This window comes from Vulpes lagopus, chromosome 12 (genome assembly GCF_018345385.1).
Source record: "Vulpes lagopus strain Blue_001 chromosome 12, ASM1834538v1, whole genome shotgun sequence".
Classification (NCBI taxonomy): domain Eukaryota; kingdom Metazoa; phylum Chordata; class Mammalia; order Carnivora; family Canidae; genus Vulpes; species Vulpes lagopus.
The window spans coordinates 5,096,364-5,118,223 of record NC_054835.1 but is presented as its reverse complement, the minus strand read 5'-3'; the positions used below and the strand labels follow the sequence as shown (position 1 = coordinate 5,118,223).

The 21,860-nt window shown below is 45.0% G+C and overlaps 1 protein-coding gene and 1 pseudogene across 5 annotated transcripts in view; one reads left to right on the top strand and one right to left on the bottom strand.

Annotated features, from left to right (window-relative positions):
* The window catches only part of RALGPS1 (Ral GEF with PH domain and SH3 binding motif 1), a 292,653-nt gene that overhangs the window by 48,257 nt on the left and 222,536 nt on the right, over positions 1-21,860 (bottom strand). For all 5 annotated transcript variants that reach the window (XM_041724551.1, XM_041724552.1, XM_041724553.1 and 2 more), the window contains exons 10-11: positions 4,905-5,042; positions 2,508-2,601 (exon numbers count right to left, since the gene is read on the bottom strand). In XM_041724551.1, coding sequence (XP_041580485.1) covers positions 2,508-2,601; positions 4,905-5,042 — 232 coding nt within the window. The remainder of the gene's footprint in view (positions 1-2,507; positions 2,602-4,904; positions 5,043-21,860) is intronic.
* On the top strand, positions 18,551-19,331 carry LOC121472908 (annotated as a pseudogene).

Here is a 21,860-nt window from a genome sequence, read left to right as displayed (position 1 = left end):
GAGGAAGGCGGGGGGCAGAGAGGGCTGATCTTTTGTAACTAGTCAACTGACCCTATGCACAGTGGAGGCCTAGTGAAGACAGGACTCACTGACTCAAACCTCTCTTATTAACCTTAGGAGGCTCTTTTAGGAAATTACATTTCTTGTTCTAAAGAAATATTTATTCGCAGAGGAGTAATTCCTTAAATTTTTTCAAAAAGATTTTATTTCTTTATTTGACAGAGAAAGAGAGAGAGAGAACAAGCAGGGGTTGCTATAGGCAGAGGGAGAGGGAGAAGCCTGATGTGGCACTCGGTCCCAGGACCCTGGGATTATGACCTGAGCCAAAGGCAGACGCTTAACCTACTGAGCCACCCAGGTGCTCACAATTCCTTACATTTTATTTCAGTTCCTTTTTCTGTTACTTTCAATTAAAAAAATCAAGTATGGCATGATCCAATTTTAATAAATTCTATCATTTCATCCAACCATCTGTCCTTCTCTGTGTCTATATGCACTTCTTATCCATTAAAAATGTGCACAATTATGTTCACCTAATGCTAAAGGTCATGCTTTCTAGGTGGTAGGAGTTTGGGCAATTTTTCTTAAATAAAATAAAATAGACAAAGAGTCAAGAAAAACAAGCACTGTTTGGGCCCCTTGGTCCAGTGTCTGGAAGCTGATGGGGGCAGAGTGTTAGAAGTGCTCCATCATCAGGTAATAAAGAAGCCACTGCATCTTTCTGGGTGGGGAGCTAGTTTCAGGACATGAGTTGAGCCATGGAGGGTGGGTTCCTCATGAAGAATCACATGCCCTGCATGTTCTGTGTCATTCAGAGCCAGGGCCTCCCCGGGGAGGGACTCTGTCCATGGTCTGGGCCTCAGGGGTGAGAGTGAGTGCAGACTTCTTCCCTTGATTTCCCCACTTGGACCCTAACAAAGGGCCTTTGTAAAATCTAGGCTATTTAGCAGTAAGGGCAGGGGGGTGTCCAACGTCCTTCAGAGTGGAAGGAGTAATTACTCATGACCTGCAGCTTGTCCAAGGATTATCTCATGGTCAGAAGTATTTATAGACCATTTTCTTCCTTAAAAGATATTGTTAATGAAAAACTGCTGTCTCTTTAATTGTACTACTGGCACATGAATGGAAAATATTATCCCAGGACCTAAGTGGGAATAATTTCACACTCTGGGGTACTCTTTTCAGGAACAGCAAATGCTTTGTAAGTAAAATGAGCTTAATTTGTGTCAAACAAAATTTTAATGGTAATCTCTGGCCTTCATTGGTTGTTGTTACTATTATGTAATAGATCAAAATTTCACATTATACTCTGCTTTAACAAAATATTATACAGTAACAACTAAAGATATTAATTATGTCTATGTTCCCAAAGACGGCTAATTATTAGAACCACCCAGGGAGCTTTGAAAAAATTACAAATTTCCAGGCTCCATCACAAACATACAGATGGTTATAAAGCTTCCCAGGTGACTCTGATTCACAGCTAGGGCTGAGAACCAGGACTACAGATACGGCCAGGTATAGAGCTGATTGAACAGCTGTCCCCAAGGTCCTAGTGAGTGCCTCAGGAATAACTGGGCATGTTTCTAGTGGCCACAGTTCCCTACAACTTTCAGTGATTTTTGATGAAGACCAAGTAATCAAACTAGTCAAATTTTCAATACAAAACTGGAAGAGATAGATGGATGGATGGATAGATAGATAGATAATGGGATTCAAAGAAACGTGGCAGCCAATAAGATGAGATTTGAAAGAATACATGTAAAGTTGACATTTAGGGGGAAATGATCAATTATAAGATGGCTGAGATTTCCCCTGATATATCATCAGGTCATATGAAAAGTACTGAGACTCTTAATTGGCCTCAAGCTCAAAAAGAGCCAAGAAGGTGTCCAATCAATGTGGCAGACAGAGTTGATATGAAAAATCCTCCTTCTCCCTCTAAATACATAAAAATGCTGGATAAATTCCCAGGTGCCACAAATGAAGAAAGAACTGAAAGCCAGAGCAGGGTGAGTGGAAGATGAGGACAAAGGGCTCAGAGAGGGCTCCGAGTCTACTCCAAGGAGCTGCATGGCCTGGAGATGGGGCCTCAGCTAGTGCCAGATGGCAAGAATGCAGACAGCTGGAGCCACAGGGAGCTGCCTCATCCACGAAACAAGCTCTTGGAGAATTCTGCCAGCCTGGAGGCATGGCTAGAACACTGCCTTCCCCCCAGTATTGTGGGGGGTGGGGAGTCACTCATGAGGACCCAGAGCACCAAGCCTATCTTATGCACAGCTGCGGAGTCCAAGTTCATGCTACCTGTACAGCCTGGGAAAACCAGGCTGAGATGTTCACAGAACAATTTCCTAAGAACTATGAGGCCTGTTGTAGCTGGGGCCAGAGGTTGCATTATTTGTTTGTGCTTATGTGTGCTGCTGCAGGGGCTGCTGCAGTGATCTTTCACAAGCCCTGCAGGTGGCAGCTCACTGGTCCCCAGTGGCCAGGCAAGAGCGGACACTCACTTGTAGTTGTCATCTTCCACAAACTTCTGGAGCTCTTCAATGTAGCGTACGGACTTCAGGTACTTTTGTACATGGGGCAGGGTTGTAAGGTGATCTGCAAGACACAGACAGAGCCCAGAGGCTTCAGTCTTTCCTCATCCCCAAATGAGAAGTGATGTTACCATCGAAGACACAGGGCTCTGCCCTTGAGGAGCTCCCCCACCCCAGATGGCTGGGCCATAGACCACATACCCTAAAGTCACCACCATTCCTTGGCTGGGGAGAGAAAGGCTTCCAGAACAGACCAGAGCCAGGTGTTTGTACCCTAAAACAGGTTTCCACTGGGGTAACTGGGCAAGCCTCCCACCCCCTACATGACAAGAATGCGAGATGAATGAACAAACCCTATCCAGCCTGGTGCAGAGATTCGACCCAGGTCCCAGCACAGCTTGAGAGTCTGGCCCATGGGCTGGAGTTGCTCTATCTTGGGAAGAATGGGAGGGGCCTAGACCCCTGAGCACCTATTCTGTGCCAGGCTCTGTACCAGGTGATTTCCAGAAGGCATCTGATTTAAATGCCACACCTGCCTCATTTGGGGAAAATAATATGCCTGTTGCACTGGGAAAGAAACCACAACAACTGGCAAATAGCACATCATTGAGAAGTGGCAGAGCCAGGTTTCAACCCCATCAGTGGACACCTCTGCCACACTGCACCACCTCTTTCTCAGATGCCCTCCATAGACCTCCATGGTCACTGTACCCAAGGGGGCCGAAAATCCTCTCTGGTCCTCTGCCATTCCTCAAGGGGTAGGACAGAACAAGTTGAAAGAAGGGGTGGAGGTAATAAAGGAGGCTGTGAAGAGGAGCAGAAAGGGGGTGGCGAAGTCCCCTTGCTCTTGGGGACGGGCATCCAGGTGCTGGGAGGAGCTCCTGACGGCTCTGTCCCTTAACTGCAAGATTTGGAACAACTCATTCTGTTTCTCTAGAGCCTCAGTATTCTTGTCCTGGGGATAATGACACATGCTTCATGAAGCTGATGACTGAGAAGATGCAGGTGAATGAGGGTAAGAGTCATACGAGGATTTACTGAGCTCTAATGAAATGCCGGAAAGTGCTAAGAGCTCTGCATGTATTATGTTCCCATTTCTACCAATGAGAAAAACCTCACACTTGGGAGGAAGTGACTTTTCAGGAGGTAGAGCTGAGATTTGAGCCTGAATCTATTTGACCCCAAAGCTGAGTGTATAATCGCCCCACAGGCCAGTGGGACAGCAAGTGCTGATGTACTTGTGAATGGAAAGGACCTGGGCAGGGGAGGACTGCATGGGGAGTCTGGGCCCCTCACTGCTCCTGTGTTCAGGACAGCTGATCTGGAAGTGCCTGTGGAGGGGTTTGGCAGGGGTGGAGGGGGCTTTTACTTCAGCAAGCCTGCCCCATAGAACCCCACCCTGGCTTCCATGTGGCCTTCCCAAATGGAGGCTGTTAGTTTTCTCATGCCCTGTGTATTATAGGTGGGGTTGGTTTCCTTCCTGCTCCCTTTGCTGCTTCCAGAGTTTTATTCCTCCACCCACTTGTTTAAACCCTGCTTCACCCTTCACCAGAGGCACATTCCTGCAGCTCTACTACCTATTCCTCTCTTCATTGCTGACTTCTCCTGGCTGGCATCCTGGTTATTCTTGCCCCTTCCTGGAGGACCTGGGCACTGGTTCACAGTTGAGTTCCACAACACAGAGTCCATCATCATCCTGGGTGGAATCGACATCTACATGGATGGCCTACCCAGTGTTCTGACTTCTCTATTCCTCAACTTCATTTCTGACAACCAGTCATACTTTGGATCTGGTCATGTGTAGCAGAGCGTGGCCAGTTTTACCAAGTCATCTCCTTTTTTCTTCTAGGCCCACAGCTAGATTACATTTCCTAGCCTTGCCAGCAAAAATGATGAGCACCATGTACAAATCTGGCCCATAAAACTTATTATTGTATGCTTCTCTCTCTTCCTGCACCTGCCGGCTAGTCCACTAGAGGACTCTGAGGCCATGGGATATGGTGGCGCCACCACATGGAGGAACTAGGGTCCCTGAATCCTCTTGGAGGAGAGCTGCCTGGGGGGCTGCCCGCAGGCTCTTCATGGATGAATGACCTGGGAACCAGAAAGACCTGAGCTCCGCTGCTCCCCATATGTGTGGTCTTAGACAAGCAACTGAACTATTTTCAGTCTCAGTTTCCTTGTCTGTAACACAGAGATGTTTCTGAGGATCGAGCCTGTGGTTAAAGGGTCCAGTACATGTTGGATGCTCAAGATATTAGAATGAAGAGCTTTGTAGAGCTTTCTAGAACTTTCTCACTGATAAGGTGCTGAATTCAAATTTCAGTGACATAAAGTTTCACAATTCCAGCAACCAGGAATACTAACCATAGCTGCAGGAAACTTGTAAATCAGCGATTATTCGGAGAATATTATTCATTTGATTGGATCTTTGTTCATTTTCCATGATGCTGCCCGAGGCGGGATATGCAGAATCAATGTAGATTAGATCCAGAAGATAGATTCCTAAAATTAAAGAAGGTATTTAGTAATGTTGGACACTCACCATTAATCAGAACAAAATAGCACAAAACAACACTGCTGTGCTAGAAGGTATAAAGGGTGACTTATGGAAAACCAAGATACTATTCTGAATTCAATTCTAATCCTGACTATTAATTTCTCACATGGTCTGCTCTACTGCAATCAAGCATCTGAGTAACAACCAAAATGAATGCTGGCAAGATTTTAGCATTTCTAGTTCAAACACTCTCCAGCCACAAGAAGAATTTTTATCTGTAACCCAACTGGAAAATAACAGGACACAAAAGGGACAGATACTTGTATTTTTCACCAACTGATGACACTGGATAGATCTAAGGTGTCATATTCAAGACAACACCCATTTGGAATTCAGTTTTTTATTTATTCACTTAGCTATTTGTCTATTTTTCTATCTACACACACACACACACACACACACACACACACACACACACCATAGGTTAACTGAGAGACAAGAGAAGAAATTTAAAAAGTAGGGATGCCTGGGTGGCTCAGCAGTTTAGCGCTGCCTTTGGCCCAGGGCGTGATCCTGGAGACCCGGGATCGAGTCCCGCACTGGGCTCCCTGCATGGAGCCTGCTTCTCCCTCTGCCTGTGTCTCTGCCTCCCTCTCTCTCTCTCTCTCTCTCTCTCTCTCTCTCTGTCTCTCATGAATAAATAAATAAAATCTTTTAAAAAAGGCAATAGTCCTTGGTACAAAGAACTAAGGCTGGATAGTGAATTTTCTTGAGGGTGCTTCATAAGAAAGTAATGTGTGATATGAAAACATGGCTATGATAGCCCAGTGGAAAGCCTTGGCACAGCCTCCTGGAATCACCCCATTTGGGATCTGGCCACCAATGGAAGGGGAGGACTGGCTGTACAGCATGATCCATACCTCAGGCTTTCTGGATATGTGCATGGACAATGGATGGCATGTCCTCCCAGCAGCACCCCATAAATACTGTCACTACATTTACAACACTGGTCGGCTGAGCAGGAGTAGCAATGTAAAGCAGAATTCAAGGCAGAAAACACCGGACAAGACAAAGAGGATGACTGATATTAATGAAAAGCACAGTTAATTGAGAAGATCTAATGACTACAAATTTCTATGCACAAAGCAACACTGCATCAAAATATACAAAGCAAAAAACTGCCAGAAATGAAGCGAGTTCAATAAAACAACAGTTATAGAAGGAGCGTTTCCCATGTGTCTTCCAGAATATGTGTATGTGTGTGTATGCACATGTGCATGCTTACATGCATGCATCTGTGTGCACGTATGTATACCTATAAAAATATACATGCATATGCAGATACATGTACATACCTGTGCATATATGAATATTGAGTAATGAAACTAACAAGCTTGGTGTGATCTAAATGAAAATATCATTCTTTTCAAATACACATGTAATACTTACAAAAATTGGTTATATATTAGACTATAAAGAAATGCTCAATAAGTTCCAAAAAGGAAATGCTCTGTTACCTACATTTTTGAACTTACTACATTGCATCTAGGATTTAACAATAAATATAGAAAGAATTCTAATAAGAAAACATACATACACACACTCATAAGCAACTTTCAGGTCAAAGAAAAAGCAAAAAATATAAATAAAAAAACTATTTGAAGATAATGTCATTAAGAACACTATAAATATCAAAGTGTATGAGATCTGACCAAAGTGGTACTCAGAGGAAAATTTATAGCCTTAAAAGGTTACTATCAAACTACTAAGAATTATGACAAATGTAGTTAATCAGGTATTTAATATAAAAGTTTGGGATTTTTACATGGATGGACAAACACTGCATTGACTTACACATACATGATCTTATTAATCCTTACAACTACCAATTTTATGGAAATGCAAAGGGGATGCATAACTTGCTCCAGGCCACACAGCTGGGAAATGATGGAGGCGGGAGTCGAACCCAAGCCTGCCTCCCCAGAGCACAAGCTTCCTGTCATCACAGTGGAATGCCAGGGCTGGATATCATGAGTCATTCGTCTGCTTTAAAAATAGCTACACATTGTTATGGGAAACCATTAAATCACAGAAACATATGCTAGCTCTTCTAATTGGAGCCATTTCTACTTCCTTTCTTTTTAGTGGCACCATGTTTCCAAAATTTTAATAATCAGAAACCATTTCCCATGTATGGAAGCTCCAAGTTTGGTGGGTTGAAATCCACAGATGTATTCTTTCTTTGGATCTCATTTTTCCTCTCCCTTCTTAAAAATCTAATTCAGTTACCTCCCCAAGGATTCAGCAATGGCAATCCTGAAAATCCCATTACTGCTTCAACCACAACAAAAAGTATCCTCTGGTGCTGAGCATAAAGGGACAGGACAGGAGACGTGTGGCACCTTTGTACTAGTTGGAAACTGTGTAGACTTGAACCCAGATGACTGAATGGCAGAAGGAGGGCTCAGCCAGAAGCAAAGATGCTGGGGGCAGGAAGGTGGGGAGGAAGGGAGGTGGGGAGGAGGGGAACGGAGGCTTCTGGAAGCTCCACAACAAGCTAGGAACTTAACCTCTCTACCCATGTGACCCTGCCATCAACCCCTGAGGGTTGAGGAGAAAACTAAGCTCAGAGAGATTAAGAAATCTGTTTAGGACTCACTGTGGGTGTGTGGGATTAGAGCCCAGGTCTGTCTGGCTCCAGGGTCTGTGTTCAGACCCACTCACTGGCCCTCAGAAACACATAGGGGAATCGGCTTTTCTCAAATAACACCCTCAGCACGTTAGGTTGCTCTGTGCTTCCCTGTGAGGACTGAAACTGGCCCCTTTGCTTCTTCTCAGGTCCCTGGTTGTGCAAAGGATGCCCAGGAGATGCTCTCCAGTGCCTGCTTGTACCCTGGGGGCACAGGGAGCTCGCTATTCATCAGAGTTAATTCCACTGTTGGGGTGTTCGTTACCCCTCCACAAAATATATAGGCTCCAATAGGTGTCTACCCCCCAGGACCTGGAAGCACAGTGACACGCTGAAGACTAAGGTGGGGGAGGGTCTCCCCAAAAAGGTCTGTTCCCAGCAACCTGGGCAGACCTTGAGCCTTGGTAATGCCTGGACAGAAACTCCATCTAAACAGCCTTTCAGTCCCACAACAAAAACTATTCCAAAGGCAGCAAATCTTTTACAGTTAATACTGTGCAAATCCAGGGAAATCTTTTCAGCATTGTTATTAGCCCATAACTGGAAATATTTAAAAGCCTAAACTGTAATGAAATCATAAGCATAGCCACCTCCCACTTGGCCTGTGCCTATGCTTTGCTAAGCCCCATACAGTTAGCACTCCCCACAACTGCAACATGATCCTTATTTATATCATTCATGTATTTAACATCTGATTTCCAACATCAGACTCAAAATTCATCAGAGCAGGAAGTGGGTCTTGCTCCAGAACTCAATCCCCAGCAGCTGGAAGAGAGCACGCAGGAGCTGCTTGGTAAATATTAGTTGAATGAAGGAATGCATGAATAAAGGCATATTCTGTGTAAGCTACACAATAGTCTTATGAAGTACATGACTACCCTCATTTTATAGCTGAAGATGGAGACACACTGAGAGTAAAGTGGTAATAGTAAAATAAGTAAGAAAAATTTTCATAAATGTATTTAAAATGTAGTATTTCTTTTCTTTTTTTAATTACTTTTTTTTTAATTTGAAGCATAGGGGACATACAATGTCACACTAGTTTCAGGTGTACAACATAGGGACTCAACAAGTTTATACCTTATGCTCTGCTCACCACAAGTATAGCTGCCATCTATCACCATGCAACACTATTACAGTATCACTGACTATATTCCTCATACTCTGCCTTTTATTCCCGTGACTTATTCATTCCATAACTGGACGCTTGTATCTGTCACCTCCCCCACCCTGAAATTTAATATTTAATAAAATTAATTTAATATTTAAATAAATGATAATAAGAAAACTGAGCTCTTACTATGTGCCAGGTCCTCAGCTAAGAGCTTTGCCCAGATTATGGGATCTTAACAATAACACAGCTGCCAGAGAGGCTTTATCTCTATATTTACAGAAGAAGAAACTGAAGCTGAGAGAGTTGCTTCACCTGTCTGAGGCCACAGAGCTGGGAAATGGCCCAGGCAGGATTCAAACACAGGTCTGACCTGCTATATTGTCAGGCCTTCATTTACCCCAGTCAGATCTTCTGGTGCCTGACAGCCAGTGAGGCAAGATGGGGGCATAGCTGGATCTGAGGGTCTCAAGCTATGGCTCTTTCTGCCTGCTTTCCCCTGTGGGGTCAACACTCTCCAAGAGTGGCCACTCCTCCTGGCCACATCTTCCATCTCCTCCCCACTGCCTTCCTGGCACTCATCGTGGTGTATCTATCCTAGGTCCCATCATCACTGGGCCCTGTAAGCTCTGCCACATGACAGGCTGTGGTGGTGTAAGTGAGAGAATATGGGGCTTGGAGCCAGGAGACTTGGAACCCTGGCCTTGCCACTTACCAGCTAGGTGGCCTCAAGCAAGCCTTTCTGCCTTCTGGGGCCTCAGTTTCTTGACCCTGACTGGTGGTAATGAAGATGATCATGAGGACTGTCCTGGCCCAGGGCCTGGACCACTGAGGTGCCCGAGAAGCTGAGCTGACTGAGCCTGCCTCCTTTGGCCAGGCCCCACATGGAAGAACGTCAGGAAGCCCAGGGGAGGGATGCACCCATCTGTGTTTGCCATAACCATGGATGGCGCCCAGATGCCGACCACATGGTGGCCACCCACCTCAGACAGGCCAGTGTTGGGAGATTCTGTCTGGATTGGGACAGCACAGCTGGGATGTTTCAGCTCCTGTCCTATTTATACAGAGTTACTGCAGCAGACGAGGCTGTGTTAATGGTCTTGTTAAGATGGATAGTAATTGGACCAGTCACTGGCTCTGGCTGCCACAGGGCTGAGCGATGCCAGAGCCCAGGGCTAGACTGGGAGGTGCAGATGCATTACGGGGAATGACTATACTAGTACCAGCCATGGTCTGCGACAGGAAGGGCTGACCTTGCCTGTACCACCACACCCTATAGTGACTGGCACAGAAGGTACTCTCACTCTCCCACTTTTGCAGATTAGGAAATGAAAGAAGTGAGTTGTCTCACACCATATAGCTTGCAAGTAGAGGAATCAGGATTTCAATTCAGGCATGTCTAACTCTAAAAATTTGGGACAGAGGGCCATGCTGAGGGCTGGGGACTGGGAGTCATTGGCTGGCACAGGGATGAGGGTCCCAGTCATCCATGTTGTGGTCTGCTCCCACTCCCAGAGGATGCTTCTGGCAGCTGGCATCTGCCCCATGGCTTGCCCACCTGCAGACTGGACCTCCTCTGAGATGGACAGCTACCCAGAATATAACTTCTGCTCTGCTCCCTCCTTCCAAGCCCCACACGGGGCTTGGTGACACTCTGTAGCTGCGATATAAGTGCCAACCAGGCTGCCATGGGTGGGGCAGACAGCCCTGGGGCCAGGAATCCTCAGCTGGCTCTGCTATGGATGCCCTCAGGGGCATATGGCCAAACCTTCTTCCTGACGGTGCATGCAGGCCCCCCACCAGGGGTGTCCACAAGGCGCCCCAGCCCTGAGGAGGGAGCGCCAGGCTGACAAAGGAGGTGCTCTCCTGAACAGACACCTTCTCTTAAGCTGAGGGACACCCATGGTCCGTGGCGCAGAGCCCGCTTGAAGCTGGGCGCCCTCAGCCTCCCAGAGCCAGAGCCCACGGCTGGCACCCGGGCTCCACCACAGCCCAGAAACTCACTGCTCTCTTGTTTCTCCCATCACCACCCGCCTCACTTCCATCCCGAGGCTGGTTTTGGTTTTTCTCACACAGCTATCTATTTAATAAGGAAAATTCTGCTGTGTTGAGGGGAAAGAAACCCTCCACAGCATAAAAATATGCCACAGTTCTATCTTACACTTTCCTTTTTTTCCTCTCTCCCTTGCCTTTAAAATTTGAGATGAAAGACTTTTTTCCATGTTCTCCTGCTCTGCCTTAAAAAGATCACTTTCAAACTTCAGAAATGAGGAGTGCTGGCACCCAGAACTATACTTGTGTGGTTTGATCAATTCCAAATGAAATAACAAAACAGCAGCTCATTAGGGTTTTTTTTTTTCTCCTTTTTTTAAAGAGAGCGCAAAGCAATTCCATCTCCTGTAGGAGATGTCAGCAGGCAGCTCAGGCTCCCTGTCAGATGCGGAAGACTGAATTTTATTTAGTGCCCATTAACTAATATCAATCATGCAAAACACAGACTTCAGGACAAATCATCACTTAAAGAATATTCCTTATATGAAATGTGTTGGCAGCTCACTGATGCTGAGACCAATGTTTCCTAGGTCTGTAGAAAAGGGGCAAACCCAGGCAATGAGTCACATGTCAGGTGGTCAGAGACCTTGTTTCTTAGATGAGCACATGGCTTCGTTTATCTCTTGGTGTTGAGGCTAATGAATCACAAAGGCATGTGGACAAAGTCCTGCAGCCTACACACAATCCAGGGGTCCAGGGGAGCCAAATCTCCTGCTGGAGATGAGGTGAAATGAGGACACAATCATAGATCCTCTCATGCCATGGGGATTACCTGGTAATCTACAGATGCAGTGAGGTAACCTACTGTTTGCTAATGTTCTCTAGGGAGCTATGGGACCGTAGAACAAATGCCAGTATTCTGATCAGCAGTGGAAAAAAAAAAAAAAAAAAGGTGGTGTGAGGAGAAGGTACTAATCTGGTAATTATTATTTGGCTTGTTTTGTGCTGGATGTGGTGCTAAGTAAATTACATTTATTATCTCATTGAATCCTTCACCAATTCTACTGGCAGTGGAGAAGAAACTGTCATCTTTGTGTCTGGCTCTTGGTTTCAGCTCAAGCCATGATCTCAGGGTCATGAGATCAAGCCCCTAGTTGGGCCCAGCACTGGGTGTGAGAGTCTGCTTGAGATTCTTTCTCCCTTTCCTTCTAACCGTTCCCCCTGCACACACACACACACACTCTCTCTCTCACAAATAAATAAATAAATAATCTTTAAAAGATTTTTAAAGAAGAGACCAATCTCATTAATAAAGATCCACAGATTCCAAATAAAACACTAGCAAACAGGGGTGCCTGGGTGGCTCAGCGGTTGAGCGTCTGCCTTTGGTTCAGGGCGTGATCCTGGAGCCCCCCGACTGAGTCCCACATGGGGCTCCCTGCAAGGAGCCTGCATCTCGCTCTGCCTGTGTCTCTGCCTCTCTCTGTGTGTCTCTCATGAACACATAAATAAAAATTTAAAAAACACTAGCAAATAAAATTCATCAGTATTTTAAAATAATATTAGCAATTAGTAGTATATTAAAGAATAATACAGGAAACAGGTTTATTACAAGAGTGCAATGGTATTTAAGAGATGATCTGGAGAGATGCTAAAAAGCCATTGATAACTTTAATATCCATCCCCGGTAAAGCACTGAGCTAGGAACAGACTTCCTTAATGTGATAAAGAATGCATGTATGAAAAATTAAAACATATTTTTTTAATGAAAATAGTAAATGTTAAATAATGTTTTATTTATTCATGAGAGACAGACAGAGAGAGAGAGAGAGAGAGAGAGAGGCAGAGACATAGGGAGAGGGAGAAGCAGGCTCCATGCAGGGAGCCTGACGTGGGACTCGATCCTGGGACTCCAGGATCATGCCCTGGACTGAAGGCAGTGTTAAACCACTGAGCCACCTGGGCTGCCCTTAAATAATATTCTTAATATGAAATACTCCTAATAGGACTGAGTCATCTGCTAACATTTAACACTATTCTGGACATACAAGTCAATGAGACAAGATAAGACAAAGAAATGTGTTATAAATATATTTTTAAAGATTTTATTTATTCATTTATTTGAGAGAGAAAGAGAGCACACACATGAACGGGGGAGGAGCAGGAGGAGAGCGACAAGCAGACCCTGCACTGAACATGGAGCTTCATGGGGGCCCGATCCCACAACGCTAACACCACAACCTGAGCCAAAATTAAGAGTCAGACACTCAACCGACTGAGCCACCCAGATGCTTCAGAAATGTGTTATAAATAGTAAAGACACCTATAATATTGCCATTATTTTCAGGTGATATAATTAGTTATCAAATTAGTTTTATAATTAGATAATTTAGAATACTCAACTGAAAAATTGTTAGTATTAAGTAACAGAATTAAGTTCAAAGAAATCATATATAAGTCAATAGCATTCTTATATACTAGAAATCAGCAGCTAGGGGCACCTGAGTGGCTTGGTCAGTTAAGTGTCTGCCTTTGGCTCATGTGATGATTTTGGGGTCCTGGGATGGAGCCCCACAACAGGGTCCCTGCTCAGTGGGGAGTCTGCTTATTCCTCTCCCTCTGCCTCTCCCCATCCTGCTTGTGTGCATGTGTGCACTCTCTCTCCCATAAATAAATAAATAAATAAATAAATAAATAAATAAATAAATAAATAAATAAATTCCTTTTAAAAAAAGTAATCATCGGCTAGAAAATGGGGGGAAAAAAAAGAAAGAGAGAGAGAGATCCTGTACAGTAAAAACAGAACTATAAAATCCCTGGGAATAGACTTAAATCTGTAAGATCTATATGAATAAAATTCATTTGATAGAAAATTACATGACACTTCCTAAAATTAAATATGCACATTTCTTGGGCTTATTAATCCTTTGAAGAATCTACTTCACTGAAATAAAAGCACAATTCATAAAAATATGAACTTTGCCTCTATAACTCTCTGTATTTTACTTGTCACAATGAGAATGTAACACTTTGGTAACTAAGATAAAAACTAATGAAATAAAAATATCTTAAGAAGATGCAAATAATGAGGACATATATAATATTCTTAGATGGGAAGACTTAACATTGTGAGAATGTCAATCATTGCCTAATTAATATATAAACTTCATTTTAAAAGTACATTTTAAGTTAATAGGGTCCGCCAATAAATGGCTTTGGGACAAGTGATTATCCATTTAGGAAAATATAAAGCTGGTTGTCTACTTCATTCCTTAAGATAGAATAAATCATTGATGACTTAAGGATTGAAATCTAAGTAGGAAGTAAAGTACTAGAATAAAATACAAGAAAATCTTTTTATAACTTTAGAGTATACAAAGGTTTAAGTGTGACACAAAACTGTAGCCATGACGGGAAACGCTGATATTCTGGACTCCATCTGAACAGAAACACTTATGCATGATCAGAGAAAGTGCCATATGCTCAAAGGCAAACGACAAATGTGCAAATGGGAAAGATATTCGCAATTTATAAGACAATCACTAGTTCTGATATACAAAGACCTCCTACAGCAAAGGCAAATAATGTTATAGAAGATGATCAATAAAGGTGCCAAAGATGCCTGAGCTTCACTACTAATCAAGATTAAAACAAAATTTTCTTTTTCTGGCTATTTATACTGGCAAAAGTCAAAAAGGTGGGTAATACTTTGTGTTGATAAAGGTATATGGAAATAGTCATTTATATAAGGCAAACTATAGTATAAAGTGATAGAAACTTTTGGAATGAATTTGGCAGTATCTATCAAAAATTTCAAAGATACATTTTCCAGGATCCATCAATTTCACTTCCAGAAATGTATTCTATAGTAATATTCCTACAAATTAGCAAAATAAACAAGGATATTCATTACACCATTCTTTGTCATTTATAATGGTGAAAAACTGCATGGTTTAGAGAAATGATTTTTTATCCAAGCAGTAGAATGTGATACAGCTAATTAAAATAAAGTATATTTCTAAAAACTGACATAAAAAGATATCTATAGTGTCCTTTTAAAAAGATTTAATTTATTTATTTGAGAGAGAGAAAGAGAGCATTGTGCACATGAATGGGAGGGGAAAGGGGCAGAGGGAGAGGGAGAAGCAGGCTCTCCACTGAGCAGGGAGCCTAATATGGGTCTCATCCCAGAACCCTGGGATCATGACCTAAGCCTAAGACAATACTCAACCAACTGAGCCACCCAGGAGCCCCTTTAAGTGAAAAAAATCAGGTCTGACTTTGTAGACTTATATTGATTCACATGTGCAGGCACATGCACACAAAGCAGGCAGGGGATTGGTGGTGGTAGAGAGGATTACTGCCCAAGCTGCTAATGGTAGCCATCTTTAGAGATGGAATTTTAGGGTTATCTCCTGTTTTATACAATTTTATATATTTTTTAAGACTTTAGCTATGAATATGTACTACTTTTAGAAATGTAAAAGAGCAAGGCCTATCTTCTTCCTACTCTTCCTTTCAACTATTAGAGAAGCAAATACTTTTGCGACAAGGAGGAGGGAGGTAATATTTTACACAACGATTTTCTAAAACTTGATCTTTAGGTTGTGATTTAAAGGCCACCGACCTATATAGACTGCCTCTGATATTGTCTCCAGGCCACCACTAACACTTCATTATTTCCTGACTCCTCTCTCGGCTTTTGGTCTCCACCTCCAATAATCCATCCTGCATCCCATGATCTTTCTAAAACTTAATCAGACCGTGCCCTTCTCCAACTTAAAATTACCCAGAGACTTTCCATCCCCAGTGGGCAAGTGTTTGTGGCCTTGTGGGTTCTGCCCCTACCTGTCCCTCTGGTCTCTTCTCCATGTGGGCCTCTTGTGGTTGGGAGAGTCATGTTGTCCCCTCGCCCACTTGGCCTTCTCCTCTGGATGTTAGCTGACTCCTCCTGGAATACAGGTGCCCTTCCTTCCATTACAGCATTTATCATACCCTCTGTGACAAGGACATTATCTTACCCAGCCCTGCAATCTTCAGGGGCCAGCACTGAGCCTAACACAGAGTAGGGGCTTAGAAGATGTTTGGGCAAGAACTGGACAGGATATTAGATTTTTATGTGTGCATACCCAACTCTCTGGTCCAGCATTGAAATTCTGCTGCTCAGTAGAAGAGTGTCTCGGCCACGGGGCACCCCACTCCATAGCCACCCCATTAGGGTCAGCCCTGTGTTCCAGTATTTCCAGGCCAAAATACCCACGTTGCTCTGAGTGCTACAATGGGCTTCCAGAGTAGCTGACGTCACCACAAGGAAATGTAAGATGATTCCCCCGGTGAAAGCCTCGGAAACCTGCCTCAGACTGGGTAGAATTGGGGCTGCCCATGTGCCAAGGAAAACACTTCCGAGCTTGTCTTTCCAACCCTGGCTCAGAGAATCGCTACTGTGCACAGAAAAGCTTCCTGGACGTCCAAGGCCACCAGGATCCCAGCCAGAGAGTGAGCTCACGGACGGCTGCTTCTTCCACTCAAGTATTTTCCACTTCCTCTAATGTGCTCACGTATCTGTGACCACACTTCACCTCACAAAAAGTAACCAAGGCAAAGGTAAAACTGTCAGGCTTGGTCATTACTCAATGGAAACTGTAAGAAAACATGACATCCTAAACCTCAATCACCAATCTCTGCATTCTCTGGAAAACAAGCAACAGATTTTCAGAGGGTCAGCTAGATCCAAATTTATTTTCACTTTTGTAAAGCAAATTATTTTCTAGTTTTGCTGAAATGAGATACTGAAAGACTCCTTTGGCCCCTTTGGAAGAAGAAAGGCATCTGGCTACTAATTTATTTGTGGTTTTCAAGCTCAAATGTTTTGATTGCTCTCTTTTTCCATGGAGATGAGAGGATGTGAGTCCCTATAGGATTATCCTAGAAAAATTACTTTCAGGGAATAGGGGTTTCTCCTGCTCCACAGTGGGGGTCGTCTCTGTAGGCTCACCCCTCTCTGGGTCACATTGTGTACCTGAGGTTTCCTGCCCAGCCAGATCCTGCCGGGCCGGGGCCAGCCTGGCTTTTCCAGCCCTACTCTGGGGTCTGAGCCTGCAGTCTGGGCTACTCCCACCAGACCAGAGCCCATGAGACTAGGGCACGAGGCGATTGGCCCTACCAGCAGGGGGCAATGGAAGTACTTGTGCCCGTGTTGGTCTGAGACTGTTTCTGGTGGAATGGGGAGGTAGAGGCTGGGGTCCTGTGGCAGACTGGAAGGCCCACCTATACTCACTCTCCTTGTGCTGGCTCTCCCCTGCCCACCAGATGCCATTCTCTCAGGAAATGATTGAAGGAACCTGATCCCCTTGACTCTGGATTCCTGGTCACCTCTTTGAGATCCAGACTTCTACTCTGGTTGATTGTACCCACCTCACTCCATCTTGGCCCCTCCTCTTCTTCACAGCTCACTGCCATTCCTACAAGCTCTGGGCCAGAGCTACCCTATTAGGATACTCCTGGCTATGCCATCAGAGGATGCTTTGCAGGGAAGAGAAAGGCCAGGCACAGGGAGGCATGTCTGCTGACCAATGGGAAGTAGTACAAGGCAGGAAGGAATGTGGTGGGTCACAGTGGGGAGAGGATGCTCTGAGGGTACAGGGTGGTGTGGTTAGGGACCAGCCACTCAGTGATGTCCACCTCCTTGTGAAAGGGCATTAGTTTTCCAAATATTCGCTGACTGCCTCCCCATTCTAGACACAGGTGTACAGAGGAGAATCAGACAGGTGTGGTCCCTGAGCCCCATGAAGTGTACAGGTCAGCAGAGGCGTTCAACAGAGGCACTCGTTACACAAATAATTAAGGATACAGAATTGCTAAAAAATAATATTCTATAGAGACTTACTTTGGGGAATTATTCTCAGGTCCCAGTGAGAGTCCTGGGAGGAACCAGTGACATAAAAGATAGAAATGGGTTATGTCTTTAATACTCAAGGAGTTCATTCTACCTTCCCTCACCTTAGTCACTCTCCTCAACTCCAGAAATGTTAAGTCATCTGTCTGAGGTCACTCAGCACATAGACGGCAGAGGTGGAATCTGAGGGTAGGTCAGTGGACTCTCACCTATATGTTATATACCATACTTACAGCTCAATGCATACACGAGACAAATGATATCTGGGGTACTTGGGTGACATAGTTGGTTAAGTGTCTGACTCTTGGTTTTGATTCAGGTCTCCTTCTCAGGGTCATAAGATCTGGCCCCACATCAGGTTCCATGGTCAGCACAGAGTCTGCTTATGACTCTCCCTCTCCTCCCTCTGCCCTGCCCCCAGACTGTGTATGCATGTGTGGGCACATGTGCTCTCTCTCTCAAGTAAATAAATAAACCCCAACAGCTCAGACACCTGTGTTCAAATCCTGTCATTGCTGCTTATTTGTTCATTGTGATCCTGGGTGAGTCCTTCAACTGCTTTCTTCACTTGGGGAATGGAGACAGTACCTATAGCCTTCTCAGGGGGCTGTGGTGAAGTCTAAAGGAGATGACGTACATTAAAGGGACTAGCACAGCAGCTGAAGTTATTTGCAAAAAATCCCAACTTTAAGAGTGGATGGGGGAATAAACCTGTTTTTGTAAACCTTCCAGAAGAGGCTAGACATCTCCTCACAGAGCCTCTCTTGACTTAACACTAACACTTTTCTATTTTTGTGAATAGAAAAAAGATCAGGACTGCCCTCCAAATCCCGCTGCAGCCATTGCTGCAACCACGATGCCCAAACGAAAGAAGCAGAATCATCAGCAGCCGCCGCCACTACAACAGCCCCCGCTGCCAGAGCGGGAGGAGACTGGAGACGAGGAGGATGGGAGTCCCATCGGACCACCCAGCCTTCTGGGCCCTCCCCCCATGGCCAATGGAAAGCCTGGTGAACCCAAGTCAGCCCCAAACTGGAATCCACCCACATTTCCACCATCAGTAGAGTGGATAAATAAGTTGTTGTGTGTGCATGCAATGGGATACTACACTGCAATGAAAATGAACGAACTCCTGCAACAGGCAACCTGGATGAATCTCACAAACACGGTGTTGAGCAAAAGGAGCCAGACAGAAAAGAATGCAGACTCTCTTCACAGAGGTCCTCCAGGATCAAGGGGACCAATGATTCCACCACTGCTGAGCCTCCCACCTCCTCCCAGGGGCAGAGGCCCAATTTGGGGAGGCCTGGGCCCTAGGTGTGGCCCATATGGTCATGGCTGGTGGGGGGCCAATACTACTGAATCTCCTTTCTGGACCAGGCCATGGGGGTTCATCCAGAGGAGGCTTTCACAAAGAGCAGAGAAATCCCCGAAGGCTCAAAAGTTGGTCTCTTATCAAAAATACCTGCCCGCCCAAGGATGGCCCCCAAGTTATGGAAGACAAATCCAACTGCCCTGTCTGCCGACACTTTGCCATTTTGGGCCACTGTCGATATGAGGACCTCTGTGTCTTCTACCACCCAGGCATCAATGGACCTCCTCTGTAAGTAAGACTGTGCCTTCCTATCCAGGCTGGAAGGAGCCCTCTGACCTAGTGGCCATATAGTTCCCTGTGGCCCTGTGACGGCTACTATGAGGCTGTTCCACCCACCACCCTCAGACAGTGACACCCACCCCCAACTGCCACCTCCCCCATTTGGGGTCCAGAGTTGTGTTTCATCACTGGTGCCCAGTGTGTGGGCTTTCTTCTGATCCAGCCTCCAGAGACTTGCCTTCAGGACCCCGCCTTTGCTCTCTTCAACTGCTTCCTGGATCCTCTTCCCCTTAGCCAATTGACTGCTGAACAGGAAACCTCTTTGGTGCTGTTTCTTGTGCACCAGTCCACCCAGCCCTTGCTACTGCCCTCGATTCCTAAGAGCCCTGGAGCAGTTTCCTACCATTCCCTTCTTTTAGCTGCTTAAGTCTTTTTTTTTTAAAGATTATTTATTTATTTATTCATAGAGACACAAAGAGAGAGAGGCAGAGCCACAGGCAGAGGGAGAACCAGGCTCCATGAAGGGAGTCTGACGTGGGACTCGATCCAAGGTCTCCAGGATCCCGCCCTATGCTGCAGGCGGTGCTAAACCGCTGCACCACTGGGGCTGCCCCTGCTTAAGTCTTTTTATGTGACGAACCCTACCCCCAAAGTTGCCAGTTGCTCTGTGAAACTCACCAGGTTGACCTGAGGTCAAGTACGGATGACTGGTACAGAGTTACTCCCTGAAAGGCCACTCTCCCTGCTTTTGGATTTTGTAGATCCTGCGTCAGTAGCATGATCCCCACCACTCTGGTCTGTGATCACTGTGCTTTGTGAAACTGTGTATTCCCTCATATGTAGCCTTTCTCAGTGTCTGTGGCATCATTGTGACTTCCCAACACTAGAGTAAGTTTTTCTGCCAAAATGAGTGAGGCGGGCAGCCCCGGTGGTGCAGCGGTTTAGCGCCGCCTGCAGCCCAGGGCATGGTCTCCCATGGTCTCCTCATTCTCCTGGTGTCAGTTTTTTGGGGTTTGGCACAAGCCCATGAGATGTCCTCTAAAGCCTCTTACGGGCTATCCTATCTCCTCTCCAGCCCACTTTAGAGTACATCATTGTGAGGCCACCAGCCCTTTCGTCTCTTATCTGTGAATAATTTTGTTTGAATTCTGTGAATCTCCACCTGGCCTACCCTTGGGTGGAACCTGGATGGTACTGTCACCCTCGTCTAACCTTCTTCCCTACATCCCTAGCACTGGTTGTTTTCTGTGAAAATGGCAGTGAACAGGTTCGGTTTTGCACTGGCCCTGAAGAAATGGGTCAGGAGTTGTGTGGGCAAGAGGGAAGGATGAGAGCCGTTGGAGAACTGAGAATGAATTTTTTTTCTTTGTAACATTTTTTATATTAGTAATAAATGCAGTGGAAACCATAAAAGAAAGAAAGAAAGAAAAGAAAAAAGATCGGGGTGGGGCAGTGCCTGGCTGGCTCAATTGGTGGAGTGTTTGACTCTTGATCTCGGGGTTAAGAGTCATGAGTCTGAGCCCCATGATGAGTGTAGAGAAGACTTAAAAATAAGATCTTAAAATAAGAAAAGGAGAAAGAGAAAAAAGATGAAAATCACCTCACCAAGGCTGATGGAGAGTCTTATTGATAGCAAGCATCCAGGAAGAAACTTAACATTCTGTAAGCAGATGAAGAGGGCAGAAATGCAGACCTGGTCAATTTGTACTCTCAGGACCTACCCCTCAGACTCAAAGACCAAGGGTTCTAAAAACTAGCAAACCTAGGCCAATGACCAGTATGCTGCCCAGCAGGAGTTGATCTGGGGGGCTCTGGAATGTGCTGGCTGGGTCTTTGCCCTCTACCTACTCACCTCCACTTACAGATCACTACCTCTCAGAAAAGAGCTGGAGTGTGTCCAGGGGGAACCCCATATGTCTGTCAATAAACCCTGAAGAACAGATTTCACTTCATTCTGGGGTAAAGTCAGAGAGAAAGAAATCCAACATGGGAGCACATGGAAAAAAAATGCCAAACTAGAGTCTGAAATGCATGACGAAGGGGCTGAGCCATGAAAATACATGTCCTCAAATGTTCTATTCCAGTATCCAAAAGAAGGGTGAAAACACTTTATCTTTCAATATGGTACAAGAAGACAAGGCTTGATGATGGGAGAGAACTGTCAGAGATGAAAATGACATGAGAATGAGCTAGAGAGAGAGAAGCCTGAGATGAGAAAAGAAGAAAAGGAAACTAAGAAACACAACAGAATAATAATAAAAAAATAATACCAGAGACAGCAAGGACCAAAATGGACACTAGGGAAACTTACATCACTGATGTGGAGGGCCGATTTGGCAAGGTCGAATGCCAAGGAAAAGGACAAGGGAAGAAGAAATATAAGGGCATGTGGGGGATCTGAGAACAGACAGCCAACCTGGGGCAGGGGTCGTCCTAAGGAGTGTGTGCCAGGGCCCAGGGAGGAGACCTAATTCTAAGTGTATCTGAGATGAATTCGTAAATTAAAACAAAAACAAAAAAACCTTGCAAAGATCCAGGCAAA